General features: G+C 47.5%; 1 protein-coding gene across 4 annotated transcripts in view; it reads left to right on the forward strand.

Annotated features, from left to right (window-relative positions):
* The window catches only part of GABRA3 (gamma-aminobutyric acid type A receptor alpha3 subunit), a 179,478-nt gene that overhangs the window by 66,685 nt on the left and 88,509 nt on the right, over positions 1 to 24,284 (forward strand). For all 4 annotated transcript variants that reach the window (XM_019540285.1, XM_019540283.1, XM_019540286.1 and 1 more), the window contains one exon: positions 9,678 to 9,898. In XM_019540285.1, coding sequence (XP_019395830.1) covers positions 9,678 to 9,898 — 221 coding nt within the window. The remainder of the gene's footprint in view (positions 1 to 9,677; positions 9,899 to 24,284) is intronic.

Below are 24,284 nucleotides of genomic sequence, written 5' to 3' on the forward strand. Positions count from 1 at the left end.
CTTGCCAACTCAGACCTAGGCTTAATTGATCGCAGTATGAACATGAGCTGGCAGTGCAATGCGGTAGCCAGCAGGGCCAACACCACTCTGGCATGTATCAGTTGATGCACCTCCAGCAAAACCATTACAAAGAAGTGATTCTCCTGCTTCTGGAGCAAAGAGATACCTGAAAGGACTCAAGTGTTGAAGCTGGACTTGATTAGTCTCTGCTTAAAATGGGTAAATCAATGGCTAACCTAATAGCCCAGTCCAATGGGGTGACATTTGTCCCCTCCCATGTTTGGCAAACGAGCCAGGCATATCTATCAATTACTAGCCAGGTGACTTGGCCTGTGCTATGGCTAATTAATAAATCTTACAGACAAGGGAGCTGAACTGAAACACATAAACAGTTTATTAAAACACAGGTAAGTATTTATAGAAATGAAAAGGGAAAGGAAGGAGAAAGATAACACAGGTAATTACATCTTATCCTATGATTTCTCTATAACCCTTAACTATCCTAATAAACACATAGATAAATAGATCTTATTCTACCATTTCAAGAGAATTCTTTACAATCCTAATAAACACACACACAGGTGTGTGGGGAAGGTGATACAGGTTCCTTTCACCTGTACTGGAAGGATCAGATCCCTGTTCCTTCATGCCCAGGGGAGAGGGGTGATACTTATACCAACAAGAGCATTATGAGCTGCTACTTATGTTCACAGCACACCCAGGGGAGAAGGTCTGGGGAGCTGACTCAAGCAACAATCAGCTCTAGATCATCAGGGGTAGGAGATGGAAATGTGCTGGAGTCAAATGGTGTGGACCTCCGCTATGCTGTCTAGATCAATGGCCTCCATTGAGGTGCTTTCTATTGCTGGCCTGGTCCTGCAGAACACAACATTGGCCAAACAACAACACCAAACAATCCATAGACACAATACTGCACCAATCGTCCACAAAGCCACCTCCACTACTTACACGCACAAACACTACCTTTACCTCTCATTAGGGCTGGCCCATCCTATCCTGTGAAACCTGTGGCCACAGGGGGGCCCACAGCCAAGGGGCCCCCTGCTTCTGGCTGCTTACCACCACACTCCCTCCCCCCATGCCACTGAGGCCGGCTTCACATCCAGCCACTTGCCACCCCCCACCCCTGCCCGCTGATGCCATTGCTACTTCTTCAGCTGCTCACCATCCCCCCTCCACCAGCCGACCCCAGCTTCTTTGCATCAGGGCCCCCAAAACTGTATTTTGAAGGGGTCCCCCAAAAATTGTGGACCAGCTCTGCCTCTCGTACACCTCTTGCTCTCCTCTCACAGAGCACCACCCAGACAGACCACACACTCTGTCCCTTACACACTCACCCACAGCCACCCAGTTTCTGTTAATTAAATACTTTTACATAAGCGTAGTGTGCACGGCACACCAGGGCTCTGCACACAGCCCTGAGGTTTTCACTGGGTACCATCTTCCAGTGGCTTCTAGGTATTACTGTGCATGATACTAATCCAGAGGTCAGAGAAGGTTCATCTCCTGACCTACTTATAGGGGCTAGGTGACAATACCATGGTCTAGAACCATTTTGGCTCCAACACAAGGAGGCCAGAAGAAAGGCCAGGAATAAGCAGGTCTTATGTGAAGGATTGAAAAAAAAACCTTAGAAAAAGCCTGGTGCTGGAACTACCTGACAGAGATTAGAGGCATATGACTGATAACAGTGAGTCCTGTGAGGATGGTTAACAAGTTCTGAAGGATATTGTAAGGAGAGGACCAGCAGCTAAGAAGCTTCAGGAGACTACACATCAGGAAGTCTTGTGGGGTCTCAGTCACGAGAGCTGCTATGCCTCTTCCCCAGGGACTTTTCCATTGATTTAACAACAAGGTGTAGCAGGTAACTCAAGAAGGGAAGCTTGGAGCCAGAGAAAGATTTGGTTTGTATAAAGACCAGAAGGATTGTACCTCACCTGGAAAAGGAGGCCAGAGAGGGGACTCACAGGCTCAAAGACTGGAGACATCTATCACAAGCTCATAGACTGGATACCTCTGAAATAGACCAAAGACCTGGCTGTCTTAATTGATTGCAGGATGCCCATGAGCCACAAGTGTGATCCTGATGTGAAAAAGGCCAGTGCAATCCTAGGGTGTACTAGGTGTGGAGACATGACAGGTAGAGAGATGAGGAGCTACTAATACCATTGCATAAGGCATGCATCTTTAAGACCTGATTTAGAGTCCTGTGTGTAGTTCTGGTTTCCACTTTAAAGAAAAATATTAACTTAAACTGGAATTAATTTAAAAAAGGCCCCCTAAGATAGTGAAAGGAATAGAGACCCTTTCTTAGGAAAGAAGATTAAAAGATCTTTACTTTAAAGATCACTCTATACAAAGTACATATGTGAAGTAAATATAAGGGGAGGTAAAGAGCTTTTAGGCTGAAAAGGAACACCGGCTTAAGGTTGAGAATGGCCATAGACTAACTACAAATATATTTAGACTGGGAATGACAAGATTTCTACCAATTTCTAACTGAAGTGCAGTTTTGGAATGAAGCGAGGTTGTAGGGGCAAGGAACCTGCATCTCTTTAAGGCTGGACTGAGTTAGTATAGGGAAGGGATGGCATGATAGGACATGTGGGTTCTCATTTACCAGTCTGTGTTTGACATGGTGTCGTGTAATTATGGACCACAAGTTAGGGTATAAAGGTAGCTCTGTAGTGTGTAAGATACCAGGATACTCAAGTATAATAAAGAATATTACATCAGAAAGGGGATAACAGCAGAGTGGTTAAGACTTGTCAGTACAGCTCTTGAGCCAGGAGTTTGAACTTTGCTCCGGACTTGCTGACCCTGCCGTAAATAGGTACCTGACCTTTCAGGCAGAGTCAGAAGTATCTGGTCCTAAAGGCTAGCAACATCACTTCCCAAGTGTGCCACTGGCTATGGAAGCTTATGAACTTAGGCTGGCCTCTTGGGCCAGCTTGGCTCCAGTGGACCATGACTGATTGAGCCCCCAGACAGCAAAGAAACCAAGGCATCTCTAAAGTAGTCGACACAGAACATTGTGGAAGCTCCAGCCAAATTTGCCCTTCCCCAAATTTCCCTGGGCTAAATAGAGATTCCAGACAATGCATCTGAGCAGTTCTGATTCCAGCCAAGAGACAGCCTAGTGCAAGGGTTCCCAAACTATGGTACACAACAGGGGTGTTCAAAGAGGGCCCTCTTTAATTCGGATTTGGCTCGAATCAGGGTAGTGATTCAATTCATTGATTTGGATCACCATCCCCAATGTGATTCAGACACAGACACAGCTTTCCGTGTTTTTTCTACATACCTAGAGATACCAAGCATGGCTTGTGATTGCTGCGATGCTGGGGCGCATACAGCATCTGACAGGAGTGCAGGGCGGGGGGGCCTCCGTGTCCTGGGCAGCAAACCCAGAAGTGGATCAGAAGTACTTCCAGTCCACTTCTGGGTCTGCCAGGAAGTGCATAGGGCCCCCCCCCACACATGCCCCCTGGCGTAACAATTGGCCATGGGGGGACCCTGGGTACCCCCCCCCAGACCCAGGAGGCACCAGTCACCGAGCCACAGGGGCATGAGGGGGCCCCCCCAGCATGCTCTCCAGCAGAAGTGGAAGTGGACTGGAAGTGCTTCTGGTCCACTTCTGAGCCTGCTGCCGAGCACGCTAGGGAGCCCCGTATGCCCCTGTGGGACACTCCATGCACTCCAGCATCACAGTGTTCATGAAGCCCTGCTACTGAGAGGTATGTAGAAAAAACATTTAAAGCTGTCTCCCTGTCCAAACCTCTGAATCTTTCTGAATCTCTCTGAATTGATTCAGAGGGTTCCAATTCGATTCGGAGAGATTAAAGGGTCCTTTGATTCGATTCAGATTTGGAGATTTGGCCACTGAATCAGACCAAAACTCTGCCAAATCAAATCAGGGACTGAAGCTTCACACAGCCTTAATACACAGGTCTCTGGGGGTATGCAAGACATCTCTGGGGGGTACATGGGAGAAACTGTGTAATGGGGGATTTAGTTTTCATTATAATTGGTATTTAAGTGGTTAAAATATTTCATAGACATTAGGACTGGAAGGGACTTCACAAGATCATCAGGTCCAGCCCCCTGCCCAAGGGGCAGGAAGTCAGCTAGGATCAAAGGATCCCAGCAAGACAATCATCCAAATGTTTCTTAAAAGTCTCTAAAGTAGATGCTTGCACCACCTCTGGGGGAGTCTATTCCAGGCCTTGGGGGCTTGGACAGTAAAAAAGTTTTTCCTTACGTGCAGCGTAAAATGATCTTGCAGGAGTTTGTGACCGTTGTACCTTGTCATCCCTTGGGGTTCTCTGGTGAACAGATGTTCCCCCAGATCCTGATGCACACCCCTTATGTAATTATAGGCTACCACCAAGTCATCCCTGAGCCTGTGCTTTTCCAGGCTGAAGAGTCCCATGGCTCTCAGCCTCCCTTCATAAGGCCAGTTCTCTTATCCTCTGATCATGTGTGTGGCTCTCCTCTGGACTTTTTCAAGCTTCTCCATGTCCTTCCTGAATGGTGGAGCCCCAAACTGGATGCAGTACTCCAGCTGTGGTCTCACCAAGGTCAAGTACAGTAGGAGGATGACATCTTGGGTCTTCCTTGAGATGCATTGGTAGATGCAAGCCAGAGTTTTGTTTGCTTTGCCAGCTGCAGAAATGCATTAGTGGCTCATGTTCATCTTGTGGTTAATCATGACACCCAAGTCTCTTTCAGTTGTGGGATATGCTGGCAGCTGGTGAATCTGAAAAAGGGTATGCAGTAAGAAAAAGTTTGGGAACTTCTAGCCTAGTGCACTAACCAGGTGACCTTAAGTAATTCCTTTATGCAGCATTATCACTGTTGAAAGATAGAGTAGACTCAGTAAGAGGGAATGGTGCATATATCTGTTGAGTACTATTCAGTTATTATAATAGCTATTCTAATATTATAAAAGCCTAAGTCTGTCTGTCCGTAATGCTTTATTTGGGCTCTGATTGGCTGAAAAACAGCCAATCAGAGCACAAAGAAGCATTCGGACAGGTGGCAGCCCACCACCATGATGGTGGGGACACAGGGGTCTAGCCCATCCTCCCCCGTTTCCTAGAGGTGACGGGAACAGAGCAGATGGAACCGGGGGGGGGCGGGGGTGAGGCCTGCTCCCTGCAGGTGGTGATGATGGAGTGGAGGGGGGATGAGGCCACTGGAGCTGGCCTCCCCCCCTCCCCCCTTGCTCCTTGGAGGTAATAGCAGCTGTAGCACAGGGCCAGAGCGGGAAAGGGATGCCGGGGGTGGGGGAGGGAAGGCCACTGGCACTGGCCTTGGCCCACCCCTCCCCCCTTCTGTCATTGCTGCTTGCAGGGCTGGCCATGGAGGCAAGGAAGGGACAAGCGAGCCTGCACACGCTCCTACCTTCCCCCTGCTGCTGTGGCAGGGAACAGGGAAGCAGTCCCAGACCCCAAATAGAAGCGGGCCTGGGCCTGGCACAAGGGATGGGGGGAGGAGCAGGTCCACCGTGGCAGTGGGAGGCAGAAGCAGGCCTGGGCCAATGCAGCAGTGAGGCAGGGAGGGGAGGAGCGGGTCTGGGCCTGGGTCTAATGCGAGGGGTGTGGGGGAAGATTGGGCTCAAGGGGGGCAGGAGAAGATATCCTGCCACAACTGTCGGAGGGGGCGGGGGGAGAAGCAGACCTGGTCCAATGAGGGCCCACTGTGGGGATGGAGGAGAACCAAGCCCAAGCGGGAGGAGAAGGAGGCCTGCTGCAGCGGTGCCTGACTTGAAATGGCCCGACACGGCAGCTTCTGGGGGAGGGGAAGAAGTGGGCCTTCTTCCCACCTCGGGCCCAGGCCCTCTCCTCCGCCACTCCCACCCTGTCAGCTCTGAGCCTGCTCTACCTGTTCCCCCGCCACCGCCAGGTCAGCTCAGGCCTGCTGCTCCCCTCACCACAGCAGGCCGGCTTCTCCCCCTCAGGCCTGGTCCTCCCCCACATCAGGCCCAGGCCCACTCCTCCACTTCCCCTGCCACTGCGGTGGGGAGGGAGGAGTGGGCCCAGACCCCAGGCAGCAGGAAGTAAAGGGAGAGTGGGCTCCCCCCCACCCATCATTCCTGATGGGCAATTGGCTAGTATTACAGAAAGGCAGCTCGGGGTGGAAATGAAGTGGGGCATGCTGGTTTGTGGGGCACAGTGACCTGATAACAGTCAGTTCTTACTATACTTAAATGTGGAGGTCTGCTAAAAGCATGGTGCTATCTAGCTCACCACACACATCAGTGGTGGTGGTGTCCCACAGCTGCCACAATAACCAACACTGAAGGACTGGAGTGGAGGGCTTTGTTTCACTTGATTTGTGTCCAAGCTATGGATGAATAATTTGGGGGACTTTGGAGATGTAGAACAAGCTGTTGTCATGCTTTCTATTAAAAATTATGTATGGGTCGCCAAGGTCCTAGAGAGGCTAGGGTTGGACTGTCAGTTGGGGAATAAAATGCAGAGGTAATTGCATGCAAGAGAGGCCAGGGGAGCAAAGGTCCCCAGCTGAGTACTGTCTGGGTCACTCTGGGGGTTTTCTGTGCAACAGGCCCGCCTTATTATTTGATTGACAGTTATTGCCTGAGTCTACGTAAGGACAGAACCTGATCGCAGGCTTTCATATCATGTGGCCAGCAGCACCTGCCTCAAGGTGATGTTTGCAATAGCTGCATTTTTCTAATAAACATAAAATGGTGGCAATCTGATATAAATCAGTATTACATCCTTGACTACAATGGTGCATTATCAATTTATACCAGATGAAGACAAAAGCTCAAAGTCTTAGTGCCGAGGCAAGTCGAGTCATCATGAGGCTAGGGTGGGGCTTTATAGTGAGTTAGTTGCTACACAGTAACTGGCCTCATACATGCCTGCAGCAGATGAAAGCTTGCCTGCAGCAGCTCGGCACTTTCTCATTTATTTTTCATTAAGGGGTAAGATTTGTTTGCAGCAGGGTACGTTGGAGTGCACAAGGGCAGTTACCACAGAGCAGCTGTCACTTTCTGAGTCTGCACCCTCCTTTACCTCACAGTTGCATGCCCCAGGTGCCCGTGTCCTAAAAAGCCACATGCAGTCTGGCACAACCCCAGTGGCCTCAATAAAGTTACACCACAGTTTAATTTGGCCCCATATATCCTGTTCATTTCTAGTTTTCATATTTTCCAGGCCCAAAAATATATTTTCAGCTTCTAGATACTTTGTTCTTAAGGAAACTCATTTGTTTTCTCATAATTAATAAAGAATATGTATATACTATTAATCCAGTTAGAATAGCGAGCCATGGGTGATTATCAAATAATTGGTGACAATATAATAGCTTACATCTTTCACCCTGAAGGTCCCTTAATTCATAACCTGAATTCCTAAAGATCCTGAATTCTAATACAGGAGCCACTCAGAACTACCACCAAAATGCAGCCACTTCTGGGGTAAAATGTAGTAGCTCTTTAACAGCACTTGGCAGCACTGAACAAAAATTTAGGATTGGAAATTTAAAAAAAGAGTGTAGTGCCTTCACTGTGATTATAGAAAATAAAGCATTTAAATCTGTATCTACCTACACATGTTGAAATCATTAGGACCTGTAGCTGCCCAGCACCTTGCAGGAGTAGGCCAGTATTATCACGGTGCCTCCAACTGGTTATAGATGCAGAATTTTGGGCACCTGCTTTTGAAGCTGTCAGCCTCTGCTTCCACCTAAACTAGCAAAGTGAAGTTACAGAGGCAAAATGTAATGAGTCCAATTGGAATTTGGCCATAACATTAGCTAATAATGTCTGCTCTTGTGTTAAAAAAAAAGTTCTGTAAGAACTTTTAATGGTATATTGTTGAGGTCTTGGATAAATTGCTTAATTAAAAGGCATTGGGTGGGCGGTAACCTTGCAAGCTCAAGGTCACTACAAGTGCTTCTAGTATTTTTGCATTAATAGGATATAATCCTTGATGTCTTGGCCAGATATTGACCCAGGTAATTCTTTTTTATCTCCTCTACTCCCAGGGTGACTTCAGTGAGGCACAGCATTCTCTGTTTCCCATTTTGAAATTTCTATATGATGTTGCTGACACAGAACGACTGAGGGGTACCACTCTAGTGCAAGCTGTATTTCACCGATTGCTATAGGATGCCAGAAATATATATCTAAATCTGGAATGTACTTTGGGATGAAAGGTGTTGCTGTGTGGATATTAGGGCTGTGCGAAATTTCAGCAGCTGTTTCATTCGGCGGTGTTTCAGGCCACCGAACGCCTGGAACACCGAATCTGAATCAAAACAGAAGGCTCCAAAACAGCTCTGAAATGAATCAGAAGGCTCCAAATGTTTTGGAGCCGGGCTCGCAGGAAAACAAAAACTAAGAAGAGGGAGGAGGGGAAGGACTGCTCTGATATTGACATCTAGCTCCTGGGTCCCCACCCCATGGTTTGATTCCCCAGCTCTCTGATTATTTCCCTAGCTCTTCCCAGGGAGGTGTGGGCCCCCACTCAGTGCTCATGGTTTCAACAGGCTGCCACTGCAGGCTGGGGCCTGTGGCAGCCACTCGGTGCACCCCATGCTGAGCGCACTGTGGTGCTGCCTCTGGCCCCAGCCTGCAGTGGAAGCCTGCTGAAACCCAGTATGCAGATCTGAGGGGCCATGGCCCCCAGGAAGAGCTGGAGAAATCGAACCAAGAGCTGGGGAATCAAACCAGGGGCTGGGCAGTCCCTCGCTCCACAGGAAGCAGAGATCCATGCCAGCATCGCCTCCCTGTTGCTGCCTGCTCTGTGCATCTCCAGATCTGTGATCCCTGGGGAGCCAGGTTGCATGGCAGGGACCAGCACTACCCTGCTGTATGACCTGGCTCTGCAGAAAGTAGAGATCCACGGGGGTCTCCTCACTGCTGCTGCCCACCCCACACAGCCCCACATCATCGGAGCAGTGTGGCAGGCAGCAGTGGTGAGGAGACCCCTGGAATGGATCTATGCTCCCTGTGCAGCCAAGTCACATGGCAGGGACCAGCAGGGTTGCTCACCTCCTTTGGCTGCTTCCCTGCCCTGTGACCCAGCATGACAGGGATCTGAAACCTGCACATAGGTCTCCTCACCTGCACAGACGGCAGCAGCCCTCCCCCTCCCCAGCCCTTGCCCTCCCACTGCCCCATCCTACTCCCTGCTGGGGCTCCAAGCCCCTGGCCCCAAGCCCCACCCAGCTGGGTAGGACTGTGTGGAGCTTCCCTTGCAGTCTGTTCAAAACAGATTCAGAATAGATTTGGCAGAGCTGAATCTCCCAAACAGATCCAGCGAAACAATATGGGAAAATGATCAGAAACACCGAAATGAATCACTGTCCTCCAAAATGGCCAAATCCAAAACTGAATCAAAACACAGCCATTGCATGCAGCGCTAGCGGATGTGTGAAATCATTATACACCAGGTAGCAAAGCTGCCTAGCCCCTAGAACTTTCCCTGTCCTGGAGAAAGTAACCCTGCTAAATATCCTTTGCTCTTCTTAGTTCATATCCAAAAACAATCATGAGTAAAGAAATAAAAATCAGCCCACCCAATGAAAGGAGTTTTTTTCACCTTTTGAATCTATTGGATAGTTTACAATGAAGAACTGGGTAAGATACAGTTTGATTCACTCTCCTTTCTCCATTCCAGGAATACACCATTGATGTTTTTTTCCGTCAGTCTTGGAGAGATGAAAGGCTAAAGTTTGATGGCCCCATGAAGGTGCTACCCCTTAACAACTTGCTGGCCAGCAAGATCTGGACCCCTGACACCTTCTTTCACAATGGCAAGAAATCAGTAGCTCACAACATGACCACACCCAACAAGCTTCTGCGCCTAGTGGATAATGGCACCCTCCTGTACACCATGAGGTAGGTGTATGTCTCCTAGCCCCTGATAGAACCGGGGTACACCCATGGTTTTACAAATTCCTATGTATATGTGGAACCCAGGTAGAGCGTATGGTGTGATCTTACAGTATGCTACAACCAGGACTATGTATATTTCCTACTGTATCAGTGTATTTCAGTGGCAGCGGTGCTGGGAGGGAGGGCTGGGGGGCTGTGGTGAATTTTGGGGTGGGTGTAGTCCCCTCCCCATAGCCCCACTCCTGTAGGCGCTCTTGATAAGGGAGGGAGTGGGGTTGGGGCTGGGACTGGAGCAAGGACAGGTGCTGCCGAGTCAGGCCCTCCCAGGGTACACATAGTGTCGCCCTGTGGGGTCAGGCCAACTCTCAGGATCTCAATATTGCGCTGTTAGACAGGAGGGTGTGACACAATTGGACATATACAAACACACAAATCAGTTAGGTGCATATACACACACACTACCAGCTCAGGCATATACACATCCACACCAGCGTAGGTACATGCATACCTATCACCAAGTTAAGCACATACACTATACACCCCAAAAGTTAGACACAGATCACTAATTCGTATATAATGAACACAATGACATATACATACACACATACACACACACACACACACACCAGTTCACACACATATGACCCACCTACACATACACATAGTTAAGTTCCTAACTTGGATGGTACAGTGTAAATGTGTGTGCTTGGGGTACCTGGGATACTTGGGGGAAGGTTCAGATGAGAGAGAAAGAGTTAAAGTGCAGGGAGTGAAAATTGCCAGAACCAGAATTAGAATTGGTGGACTACAGAGAAGCTGGCTGAGGAACTGAGGCTTGGGTTTACTTTAGGTAGACTGGGGCTGGAAAGTGAGGCAGACAGCTGAGATATTGGTGGGGGCAGATAAGTGGTGGCAAGGAGGAGACAGCCAGGAAAGAAACGGAGGCAGAAACCTGGTTGCTCAGGGGAAAAGGAAAAGGCAGTGGAGATAAGACAGTGGCAGAGAAACAGGGTAGTTGGAGGCAGAGAGGAGCTCAGGACAGGTGCTGGAGGTGGCAGTGAGCCAGAAGCAGGAGAGGGAAAAATGAGACAGAAGTTAGAGGGACAAGGAGCAGAGCTTGGAGCAGGGCCAAACCATAGTAAAACAAAACCCAACTCAGGGGTCGAAATAACAGTTTTATTAAACAGATAACACACTACACAGCCCCATGAAGTTACTGGTTCAAACACACACACATACATACACACACAAGCACTCACAATGGCAGCAAGAGAAAGAGACTCAGTGGAAGAGTTGGAGTCCAGATAGGGAAGAGAAGCAGAGTCCAAGTCCTTGGTTGAAGAGGGGGTAGGGGATAATAGTTACCTATCCAGGATGGAAAGGGGTCCTTACCTAGTATGTGTTGTCCAGAAGGGGGTTGTCAGCAGGGCCTCTGGGTGGATAGGTGGTGTGGCATGGTGCTGGTCCAGATGGAAAGGGCATCCCACTGGGTCTGTCTTCATTGCCCCTTTTGATAGGGGTAGACCTTGTGTGACCCTAGTGACAGGAGGCATGCCCAGGCAAGGGTCAGCCCCTGGTGTACTGAGCATGTGTGCTTCGTGCAGGGATGTGCAGTTTCGGGTGTCTGTAATGGTGAGAGTTGCTGGTTTTGCAGGGTCTTTTGTCTTTCAAATGCTGGGTTCTTGTCTCTATTCCTGGATGAGGTCCATGGTTCCTGGATGAATCAATGCACAGTGATGGCCTGGTCATTACAGGCCTTTCAGTAGAGGCCTGCTACCATTGTATTTCAATCATTCCCAATCACTCTCATTCATCCAGGAACCAATTTACACAGGAGGGGTACATGACTCATACAGTTGCAACACAGGGGATGCCCTGGCAGAGGACACAAGATGGAGGCTTGACATACAAAATGGAAACTTGACCACTTACACTAACTTACATATATACAGACCTAAAACAGTAACCATACAATATAAAAGCAATACAAACGTAATGATTATCACTTATAAAACAGTGTGTATCAATATCAAAATATCAAGTAAATTATTTCCAAAGGGGGGAGAGAAAAATAAAACTTACCTAAAATAAAATGTTAAAGCTTATCGTACATCTTAACTTATTTATACTTATCTATAGGGAATAGAGAAGGAGAGAAAAAGTCAGAAATGGTTGGGGAAGGGGAGGGAATGCATTTTAAAATAAATAAAAAAAGAAAAACTGGGGGTTTTGCTACAATAGCAGCAGGAATCGCCCCCTCCCCATGCAGCTCAATCCCACTCCCTACCTTGGCAGCAGTCCTTTTCCTGGCCCCGCTCCCTTCCCCCACAGCAGACTTACCAGCACGACCCAGCTGCTCTCCATGTGGCTGGGCTGCACTCCTGGCTGCCTGCATGCTGCACTATGGCTTCACATATGCATGCATTCACCTGCATACCCCCTACAAACCTTTTAAGTACCCCCAGGAGTATGCATACCCCCAGTTGACAACCATTGCACTAGACAGGAACCCTCTCAATGTTATTGCCTCAGCATTATCATGTTTTATGACAGCCATGCATAGCCTGCTACTGCTGGTACACATCAGCAGGAGAGAGCTAAATCTTGAGTCCGGGGATACAGAGTGGGGGGGAAGCTCCAGCCTCTGCATGCACCCCAGGAAGGAATGAGGGGAATGTGCTCCTGGATCTGTGTGCAGGGCGAGGGCATGCTACCACTGCAGCCTGGGCCTGGGACAGCTCCAGGTTCTTCCTGGTGAGGGTTGGGCTGGGCTGCACTTGAGGCAGGCAACGGTGGTGCTGGGAATGAAGGCTACAGTGAATTTTGTGGTGGCTGCAATGCCCCCCATAGCACCCTCCCATAGCTGCTGCTGCCTGCCCCGAGCACAGCCTGGCCCAGCCCCACACCAGGAGGAGCTTGGTGCTGCCTGGTCCCAGCCCGCAGTGGCAGTCCACCCTCACCCTGCACGCAGATCCGGGGGCACGCTCCATGCCTTCTCAGGGTGCATGCAGCAATGGGAGCCATCCCCCCACATGCCCCTTGGATGAGATGCTCACAGCTCTATCCCTTGCTCCACCCCAGCCTTGCAGCATCTTTCCCTGCCCCAGGGCCAGCCATACTCCCTCCCTCTCTGCAGGGGCCTCGATCTTCTCCCCACCTCCTTCATAACAGACTTACTAGCCAGACACCACTCTTCATGTTGCCTAGCTGCATATCAGAATTGGATCAGTATCAACCAATATGGCTTGTTAAAAATTAGACATTGGTATGAGCCCAAAAATTCTTTATTACAGCACCCCTAATTATTACAGCTATACAGCACTAGGTCTTTTTCTCTGGCCTCATGTACCTTGTGCCTAAGGGACACAAACTGACCTTTCTATCCAGAGGTATTGACAATTTTCTAGGGGGGGAAACAAGTCCATGTCCTGACCCTCTTCCCTGCCATGGAGATCTGGCCCCCAGAACAGCTCTGGTACCCAAGAGGGGAAGAGGCTGTACAGTGTTACCGGATTTCTAGAAGATGATAGAATAAATCCTGTTTCACTTTATGTGAGAAAGCAGTATGTAGGCAGCCACATAGCTGTAGCTTTTGGCATGTTCATTAGGTCTGTGCGAAACAGCACCATTCTGTTTCACCTTGAGTTTCAAGGTTTTGACAGAACAGTATTTCGTATCGACTTTCATTTCAATTTGAAAGAGCTGTTCTGTTTTGCTTTGTTGAAACAGTGAGGCTGTTTTGACTCTGTTTTGAATTTTGCTAGATTGGCTGAGGATAGGGAGTCAGCCCAGGCACTGATCACTGCTTCTGGGAGTGCAGCCCTGGTTCTCCCCTGTCTCTCACCACCTTGCTGTTGGCTGCTTCAAAACCATGAAATGTTTTGAAATTTTGTTTTGAGGCTGTTTCGAAGCCCTTCATTTTGATTTAATTTCACTGTTTCAAGCTTGAAATGAGTCAAAACAGTGTTGAATTGAAACAGCCAGTGAAATTTCACACAGCCCTAATGTTCATACAGTTTGTGATTATATTCTGCCCTGTAGGAAAATAGAATTGTCCTGCATGTGCACATGCCAGAAGTTTAATGGAGGAGCTCCCACCTTTTAACCTTATAACTTAGGGCATTTTCACTGGAGCAGAGGATCCAGGCCTTAGCCCCCAGCTGAGGCCATGGACTAGTCAGTGGGGCCCAAAGTTTTTGGCAGGTGTGCCACAAATTAGCCCTGCACCCTCCCCAAGTTCTACTTAGATCCATTTCCCTTAGACAGCTGAGCAGCAGATTTGATGTTTCCTACCCTGTGCTTCTTGCTTGATTTGATGCTTCCTGCCAATCTGCTATTGTTCTGTTTGTCCCCTCCCCAGTCTTCCATGTGCTACACACAGAGGTTGCCTGTGCACTTGTGACATTTGTGCCACAGGCTGGATACTAGGGCTGGACATTTCCCCTGCACTGCTCCTGAGGTTGGCCCCATGCACCTTGCATTTAACATTCATTGCATAAGCAACACTGAGAAAGTTTCTGTCCCACTGGGAGCAGTGGTATAGACCAGAACCCAGTGGCGCCTTCCAGCTAAGGAAGCATCCCTCTCACTGGGATGTCATCCCTGTCACCACATATCTTCCCTTCTTTCTGACCCCACATATCTCCCTCTCTTAGTATCTCAGTGGATCACTTATAAGAGGAGGACTGGACTATGATCTGGTGTTGAAATCAGCATGCTAGCAAACAGGATATGGCTCCTCTGAATGAAGGGCCCTAGAACCTGGGACGCTGCTTCCTAGTAGCTTACCTTTTGAGCTAAAAGGTTGGAAGATCTTCCTCAGCTCCCTCTCCTTTCATCATGTCTTTTGGACTTTCCTAGCCTTACACACATGCTTGTATGATGCTATTTTGCTACCCACCTGGAGCACAGTTCTACTGAGCATGCTAGCATGGGCAGAGCTAAATCACGAACAGCAGTTAGGCCTATGGCAGACATTATGCTTAAGATCTGATTAACCAGTTAATTAAGTCTTACAGTGGTGATGGGTGGGGGGGTGCACGGGGGTGCCCGTGCATACCCTAAGAGTGCCAGTGCCCCCCCTGCAAGTGCTGGCTAATCGCTGTGATCGCTGCAGCTGCTTCCAGGATTACCTGGGGGGACCCCCTCCCCCCCACTCTGCAGGATTGCCTGCAGGAGCCCACCCCCCAGTCTGCAGAACTGGTCACATGGGGGGCACGTGTCCCCCCCACCCCCCCCGACTAAGGCAGCACCAGCTGCCCATGGGGTCTTGAATAGTAATCTGGGCAATTAATGGCATGATAAAGTGGGAAGTAAATCACAAAATTATTCTACAAAAAATATATAATAATACATAATAGATTATTTATTGATATTAAATACGTGGCTGGTTTCCATTGTGCCTTAAACTGAACAAGTGACAGGCTCCCTACCATGTAGCTTGATCTTGCTTGTATGTCAAGGCTCTGGAACCAGAGCTAGGACCCTACCAATGTCTCAAACTAGCTCTGGTGCAGTCCTGGGCCTAAGACCAACAATTAAGTGATTGTCAGTCTCAGCCCCAGGACTGCACTGCAGGCTCCAACTAGCTCTGGTGCAGTCCCATGTGGTTCACCAGGCACTTGGTTTTTTACTTGCCAGTGCAGGAGGAGGTCAGGATCATTATCCCAGTCAGACTCCCCCTATATATTGGCAAATAGTAATGGTGTGACTGGGATTGGATCCCCAGTCCCTAGATTGAGCATCTCGCTATGCACAATGCGGTCTGTCAGGAGGTGCAATTGTTGGGATTGGAAAACAGATCCCAGTGCATCATTAAGTGAATGTGTGCCAGGAAACTCAAGTGCCCAAAACTGCAGTTATGTGGCAGCAAGAGTGCCATTTGGGCAGATAAGATTTAGTCCTGTGCTGCCACCAGCTTGTCCTGGCTGAGTGCACCTCTGCCCTGTCCTACTCATGGCTGTGACTCATGGGCCATACTTAGCCCTGCATGTCTATATGGAGTTGGACTCATACAGTATTCTCCAATCCTTTATTTTGTAGGAGGTCTTTCCTGATACCTCCTGCTTGAGGCATCAGGTTCTAAGATGAGCATTGGAAGTGTTTCAACTGGTATTTACCCTATTATGAATACTAACTCTTCTTAGTCAAGTTAGCATTCATCTAAAGTTGCTCTGGTGGAATAGCATCTCTGACACATGCATCCAGCAAAGTTACACTTATATGATGGTATTTATGGTTCCCTTTACTGAACTGAGTGGCAGACCAACTGGAGCTCAGCATCCAGAGATTTCCTGTTATCACAATGCAGCCTCCTTGGATATGGATGCGGCATTACAAAACAAACATCAGTGTTTAGTATCAGGGCAGTGCCCCTGGATTTTTTACTCTCCTTCCCAATTCCAACACAAAATCTCTCTCTCTTCCCCTCTTTCAGGTAGCTGAGCCATTTCCTCTGCCTTCTCCCTACTTTCCTAACTGCTTGGACAGTCATTCCTCAAACACAGAGTCTTTAGTCCTATTATGCATCTTATTTTAGGCTGCCTGAACTTCATGGTGCTCTTATCCTACCAGTGTAGTTCACAGAAGCCACATTTAGGGCACCGAAATCTAGGCCCTTGGGTTGAGTCTAGGTTGAGCAAAACTGTGATAACTGAAAAATGCATATTAATTTGCCACTGGCTGCAGGAAGCTCTAGGTGAAATCGGTGACCAACGTTATGCGCAGAGTTTGGTTAATAATTCAGGGGTTGGCAATGGTCTGTACTCAAAGCTAAGCTCTGTTAAAGTGACCCCATACTGCAAAACTTTGCTGAGCTCTGGGTTAGATGACCCATATGATCCATTCCTGCCTCAAAATTTGTAAGGCTGTCACCATCCTGATTCTTTGAAGATAGGATTCAATACTTCTAAAATTATGTCTCAAAGAACACTTCTCTGAAAAGCAGCAGTAATAATGGTATGGCAAGGATCTATATTTACTCTCTCTGCCATCTTCAGAATATATGTGCTTGAATTAAAGATGGTTTCTTTAACTGTCAGCCCTACAAACTCAACTGAGTACCTGAGAATCAGACTGGATCTTTTGTATTTAGGCAATTCAGGCAGCGTCACCCATAATAAAGACATGGAAGGCCAAATTATGTCCTTAGTGCAGTGGTTTTCAAACTTTTTGAGTTGAGCCCCCCTCTGAGTTACAATTTTGTTTGTGCCCACCTCCATCCCCCTCACTGCAGAGGAGCAGTACAGCCAGACACAGGGAGCCCCTCATCCTAGCAGCTGCCACGGCTCAGATCCACTCCACAGGGTGGGCTCCACCCACTGTGGCTCCATTGCCTTGCCCTCACTGCAGCTCTAGGCTATGAACCTGCTGCACTGGGCTCCCAGAGGCACAGCAGCGCGCTGGCAGAGCCTGCCTGAGGCTCCCTGCCACTGCATGCCCCCACAAGGCTGCAGTGGTACTGGCTCCTTGCAAACTTCTTACCTGTGAACCCTGCACTTTGCCTCCCCACCTCCTCCCCACAAATTTTCTTTCACATCCACTCCACATTTTGAGAACTGCTGCCTTAGTGGCACGTATGTGTATAACTTGTCTTGAAAAGAACTGGATGAATGCAATTGATTCAAAATGAGTAATGCCCTCTGATGATGCTGCCATTCATGGCAATGCAATAGGAATGGTCAAAGAACAAGCTCAGCAGAGACATGGGATGTTTCTGTCCATGCAGATGCCCCAGAGGTTCGATTGTTAACAAAGATAGACCTAGGTTGGAAGGCTAAACCCAAGACTCTGAATTTGAGCGCAGCTCAGCATTGCGAAACCCAAACATTCTCTCTTCAACTTACTTTCCTAAAAGGGCTCATTTTCAGTTCTGTTTTCTGCCCTCTGAGAATGAAACTCCTGAAAACAAATAATGAGATTTCAGTGCTTCCAAAGCCAAATCCTGAATCGTGAAAAAGATTGAGCCTCAAACACATCCAAAAGCTAAATCTAAGCACAACTTACTTAGCAGGAATGTAGCAATTGATCAATCTCCTGGAGACAGCAGAGTAAAGCTTTAAAAAAAGGGAAACCCCCATATTTAAGTTCCAGGAATTGGAGTCAATATCTCATCCTATAGTACTACACAGGTAGCTACAGAAGCAATAATGGTACATCAAAGGTTCTGATAATGATAGCCATGAGAATGAAGCTGGAGAGGTTGCTGTACCATCAGCACCAAGAGAGAGATGTTGAGTCTGGTTCACACATCTTGCCACTGTGTTCATCTCTTCAAAGGACATTACAGGCATTTAAAAAGAAAAGCTATTTCCTTGTGGGGTGTTTAATTTCTTGTAAGGTTGTCTCTTATGCCAGCAAAGCAAGGGAAAAAAACAAGTTGGTCATGCCTAGACTATACCATTCAGTATGTCTGTATTAGGAAGCAGCACAGACTCAGTGAATGTTTGCTTCATGCCCTAACAGCTGGAATGTAGGCACCTTTGTGTGGAGCTGGACATTGCTGTTCATCTCATGTCTGCTTACTACTGTGTGCTCAGTGCTGTGCATCTGTTTGGAGGTAGGTTGGGCATGCTGTTTCACTGAAAAATACCCTAGCATAGTTCTTTAGAACAGATGTGTCTTCAGAACTATGCACAAGAAGGATGTAACAGATGACTGAGGCAGCTTCTGACAGAATAAAAAATGCACTGGTAGGACTGTGAGAGCAGGGGGACCTGAGTCAGCTAATACGTATAGCTTAGGGTTTGTAGTGACACTTCAGAATTATAGCTCAGCCTTAAGATGGCATCACCCCAATTGATAGGATTCTTTTTCTGTTTGAGGGCCATACAGTACCTCCTATAGCTGTTTTGTAATGTCTTGTATAAATATACAGTAAAAGCTCTGTTATCCAGCATCCCTGGGCAATGCAGGGTGCCAGTTAATCAAATGTGCCAGTTATCTGAGAGTTATACTTATCTCCAGCCCAGCGGATTGGAGGCGTCTTTGCCTGTTCAGCCGTCACCCCTCCTGCTGCATCTGATGAACCAGGGCTTTCACGCACTGGCATCAGTGTGCTGGGAGACAGGGTGGGGGGCCCCGTGCAGGCTGCTTTGCCCTGGGCCATGGTCCACGAGGAAGAAGTGGGACTCAGCTTGCAGTGGCGAAACTGGAAATGCCACGGTGGGACGGATGCCAGTTAATAGAGCATTCTGGATGGTAAAGTGCTGGATAACACAGCTTTTACTGTATATATATTCTGTAGTGAGCTCCTTTGACCAAATGCTGAAAAGGCGGATATAATTGCCTGGGAAGTGAGAATACCGGTATTCCTTTCAATCTGATGTTCTGACATTTCATTAAGCAAAGCATATGGTCCTATAAGAAGTCCTTGAGCTAGGAGCAAGACTCAGCAAGAGAGGCCATGTGGGTGGGAGACCAGAAGAGGGATGTCTCCTCTCCTGAGCTGTTATTGATTTCAAAGCACACATAAATATTTCAATCAATTAATTAGTGCTCTGAAGGATGAGAGTGTATATGTAACAAAAAAAGTAAGAGAACATGAGCGCATGTGTATAGACATGTCTGTGTGAGAGAATGTGTATTTTGGGGAAAGATCACAAAAAAGATCATATGCTTATACTAGGGATAGAGAGAGGTCTAAGGCACGTTTCCCTTACCCTGCAGCAAGACAACTCCAAAACTGCTCGCAAATAGTTTGTCATGCTCCAGCTTCTTGGATGGCTGAAACTGCTGCAAAATTTTGGGTGGAGTTTTGCCTGCATGGGTTAGCCATTTCATTTCTTGTTTCATGTTTGAAATCTGTGAGATGTCCACAGTAGCTGTGCCTCCCTGTTCTAGCTCACAGAGTGAGGCAGAAAAGGCTAAAGCAAGGCACACACACACAAATATGCCTAATTACAGCTGGCCAGAATTCGGAATTTTGGTATGTCCAACAAGGGGAAAGAGCCTTGACCCAAAATAAGAATGAAAACTGGAAAATTTGAAATTTCTCACAGAAGGAAAATTCTGGAAAATACATGGAGCTTTTTTGGAGGCAGATTGTTTTGTGTTTTTTCCTGTTCTGGCTGTTACTATTGTTTTTTAAGAAACACTTCCATTTTCCAATGGAGTGGTGCCTTTCCTGCTTTTGAAGGATTTTCCAGGGACCGTCTGATCCTTAGTGCTAGGGACAGACATTAGACATAAACCAGTTTAAGTGATCAGAAACTGCTTTAAACCTGTAACAGAACAGATGTTGAGTGCACATAAACCAGTTTGAAAATGACTGAAACCTGTTTTAGATAAACCTGGCTGAATGTAGTATCAGACTTAACTGATTTGAGTCAAACTGGTTTATGCAATGTCTGTTCCACACCCCTTGCTGGTTTAAGTTAAATCAGAGTCCCCCAACATCCTGGCATGCTCTCTGGGCTGGGTGGGGCTCTCTGCTCCACAGCAGGACTGGCCCCTCCCCTCTGCTCCCTGGCTGGAGCTCCAGCACAAACTGCAAGTTGCTCCCCCCGTCCACCACTCCCTGCTAAGCAGGAATTCCCCCTTCCCCTCTGCCTTCCTAAGGAGGTGTCTGTGTATTAGCTAGAAGACCACATGCTGGCTACTGTCTGTGCTGAATCAACAGGTAGAATCAGCAGGCAGAATCAACAAGTAGCTGGTAAAAGTCATAGATTCATAGATTCATAGGTGTTAGGATCAGAAGTAACCTCAACAGATCATCGAGTCCGACTCCCCGCATAGACAGGAAAGAGTGCAGGGTTCAGATGACCCCAACCAGATGCCCATCCAAGTCCTTCTGTTGCTTTCTTAATGGGGTGATAAACCTGAGTTAGGTCGTGATAAACACTGTTATCAGTTCCCTGCTGCTCTAATCAGAGCATTCTGTTGTGGCCTGGCCAACTCCCGCCCCAGCTCAGTGCTAGGGAAGGAAAAGAGGGCTGCTCTATTGCCCCCTGGCTGTTAGTCTGAGCCACTGCAGGCATGTGCCTGCACATCTGGGATGTCTATCCAGTTACAAAACTGATTTAGCCTAGCCGGGTTAGACTAACCTGCAAAGATTTTTATCAATTCAAGCTTGGGCTTTTTGAATGTCTGTCCCTAGCCTAGAAGACCTCTTGACATACTGTGACAGAGGTGGACACTGCCTGATAAGTAATCAGAAGTCCAGAAGTCCTCTGCTGTGGTGTGGGGACCTTATGGCCATTAGTTTCATCTTAAGCTTGGGCTAACAGGCATTCTGCTGCAGAGTTAGAACATAAGTCCTGAGAGTCAGAGTCCTTGTTTGACTCCTTGGTCTGTGGTGGTAAGCCTTGAAGTCCTAGGGTCTCCTGGTCTGAGGCAGTTCACAAGGCCTGGCTACCCCAGACCTATGCATTCTGGAAGTCTCCAGGCCATCAGCTCCAGAACCAGTTTGCAAGGCGAGCTGGAAACCAGTCAGTTTTCTCACAAAAGCCAGTCTGCCAGACACAGTTCCATCAGAACCCTATGAGTGTTTCAGCAGGAACTCATCAAACTGTTGTTAATATTTTCCTGTGAAAACCTTTTGTGTTAGAATATTCCTGGCCAGCTCTCTTTCCAATCTGATACATACACACATATGCCCCCATACACATATACAGATGCATGTCCACATATGCACATACACTCAAACACCCACCCTGACAGATATACACATTGGCAAGCAGCTCTGAAGTAGTCAGGGATCTCTAGTGCTGACTCCAGCTGCAGAAGTGGCACAGCACTCTCTACCAGGTCCTTTGCATGACAGTCACAGAGACTAAGAGACTAAGAGCTCTTCTCCAGAATTCTGGACACTTAGAGTAAGGGAAATGAGTTAGAGGCTGGCATAGCCTGGTTATTGTCCTTGGTATTGATGTTGAGATGCAGCTATTGGTCAGCATACCTTACTAGCTAAAGCAAGTATGAACTAATCCAGCTTCAGTATAGCCCAACTGCATTGAAAAAGATACTGACAGCCCACCCCATGCTAGCCAAATATCATGTACATCTAATTAGGGTTCCAAGATTCAGAGTCTGAAAGCTTTTCTGTGCTATCCTGTGGTGCATGGAGCTGCAAGAATGCAGTTTCATAGTTGGTAGAGTCAGAAGGGACCTGAGCAGACCATCAAGTCCAACCCCCTGCCATGAGCAAGAAAGAATGCTGGGGTCAAATGACCCCGGCTAGGTGATTATCTAGCCTCCTTTTGAAGACCCCCAGGGTAGAAGCGAGCACCATTCCCTTGGAAGTTGGTTCCAGATCCTACCTGCCCTGACTGTGAAGCAGTGCCTCCTGTTATATAGCCTGAATCTACTTTCAGTCAACTTATGGCCATTATTCCTCATTACTCCCAGTAGTGCTCGGGGGAACGGGGACTCTCCCATAGCCTGCTGCTCCCCCTTGGCCAGTTTGTAGATGACCACCAGATCCCCTCTGGTGACTGTGTACAATTCCTTTTTGCCATTACTTTATTTTTCTGCTGTTTGGCATTTTGCTGCAATTAAAGCAATTGGGCCAGGTCCTCCTGTTCATTTCAACCTTTTTGTGCTGCTTTGGTTCAGAAAAGCGCAATTTCCCCATATTGCTGAGTGTTCACCCAATGCGCATATGAAGTTGGCATGGATGTCTCCTCCTGAAATTTATCTCCTTCTTCAGCCACTGTCATTGAGAGGACAAGAAAATTCTGTGATCCAGTTATTCTCAGTTGGTGTATTGTCCCTTTGATTCCCTGTGTGCTTCAAAGGTGCTTTAAGGCTGCTCTAAATTGCACCAAGGCCATTATGGCACTGGCCCCAAAAATCTGGGATCTGAGCCAACTCTTTTGTTCTCTATCTGACTCAGCCCCAACCACTGGGTATTGATTGCAGCTGAAAAATCTAACTTCCTAGAGTGAATTAAAAGCCATATTTGGCTTATTGGATTTCGTCATGCACAAGAAGAAAAGTACTGGTGATAAGGATGGGGTTCTTTTGAGAGGATGACTTTGAAAACACCTTATTGAAATCCTTTTGGAACAATAAAGCACTCAGCAATGCCAAAGATGTTTAAAAGGAAAGGTAAGGAGGGTATGCAGGAGAAAAGGGAAAGTTTCCTCGTGACAAAAGCAGAAAGAATGGTAAGGTTTTTGCACAAAATACCAACATTATCTTTATGCTAATAACACTGAATAATGGGACAAGCAGAATGCATTCCGGTTCAGAGATATTTGCAAGCCGGAAAAGTTATGCTCTCCTTAAGAACTGATGGACATATCTGAAGTGCTTTGAAAAACTCAAAGGACTATAGTGTCCCAGAACTCACCTGTACCACTAAAGCAGTAAGCCTGCTCATCCACTTCTTCTCCACACCTGTCAACTGTGGAATTGGAATGATAAGGACACCCTTAAAAGGGGACACCCCAAGCTGCTACTCTTGGAAGTGCTGGAAACCTAGGTCCTCCGTGCCACATCAGGGGAACTCTTGGTTACCCTTTTTGTTAACCTATCTGCCTTCTGTATTTGGCAGATAAGAAAGGGGATCATTAGCTAGAATAGCAATGTAGGTGACAATGGGAAGTAAACCATACAGTTTGGTCCAAGGGCCATTGCAGTGTAGAAGTCCATTGGCTTCAATGAGGTTTGGGTCAGGTTCTGGTGAAAGCATTATCTGCTAAGGGAAGAGGGTGTAACCATTTCTTAGACAAGGAAGAATGAAGAGGACATCAAAAAGCTGGAGGCAGGGTGCATATTTTGCTACGTGAGGAAGTTACTTCAAGTTGTACAATGTTTCTTTACCGGGCTAAAGAGCAAGAGTTTAGCTGAGTTTGTGCTTACAAACTCACAAGGCTGCATTGGGAGCCCTTTGCTCCCAGCAGTGAGCAGTCACTCACACCAGGATTTTCTTAGACTTCAGTCTAACATTGGGACCAGTGGAGTTCAGTCTGGCTGACAATGAACAGCCAGGAGCTATTTAGCAGAACAGGACCTGCTCTGAGTAAAACAGCTTGTATTTCATAACACTGCTCACAGTTGAGGTCAAGCTCAACAAACAATATCCCTGTACTTCATACAGCACTATCACTCATAGTGTAAATAAGATCAGGCAAACTGACATTATTTGTAGCAGCCAAGGAAATGTAAACCCAGGTGTGCTGCTGTTGCACCTGGAGGAAGAGATGTGGTGCTGTGACACCAGTCTGGAGGAGAGAAGGGTTTGGCGAGGACTCGAGGATTGCAAGGTGACAAGATTGTTGCACAAAAGCGGTTCGTTTCTTTGGAGGCCCGCAAAGATCACAGACACACAAACATCAGCCGGTACAAAAGGATGTATTTGTTTGCAAACAAGGTCAGAGTGGGGCATTGATGCCCAAATCAGCTTCTGACAAACTAATTGTGTTTGCAAGCGGAATTTATCTTCTCT

The sequence above is a fragment of the Crocodylus porosus genome, unplaced genomic scaffold, assembly GCF_001723895.1.
Source record: "Crocodylus porosus isolate Cpor-Errol unplaced genomic scaffold, CroPor_comp1, whole genome shotgun sequence".
In the NCBI taxonomy this organism is placed as follows: Eukaryota; Metazoa; Chordata; order Crocodylia; family Crocodylidae; genus Crocodylus; species Crocodylus porosus.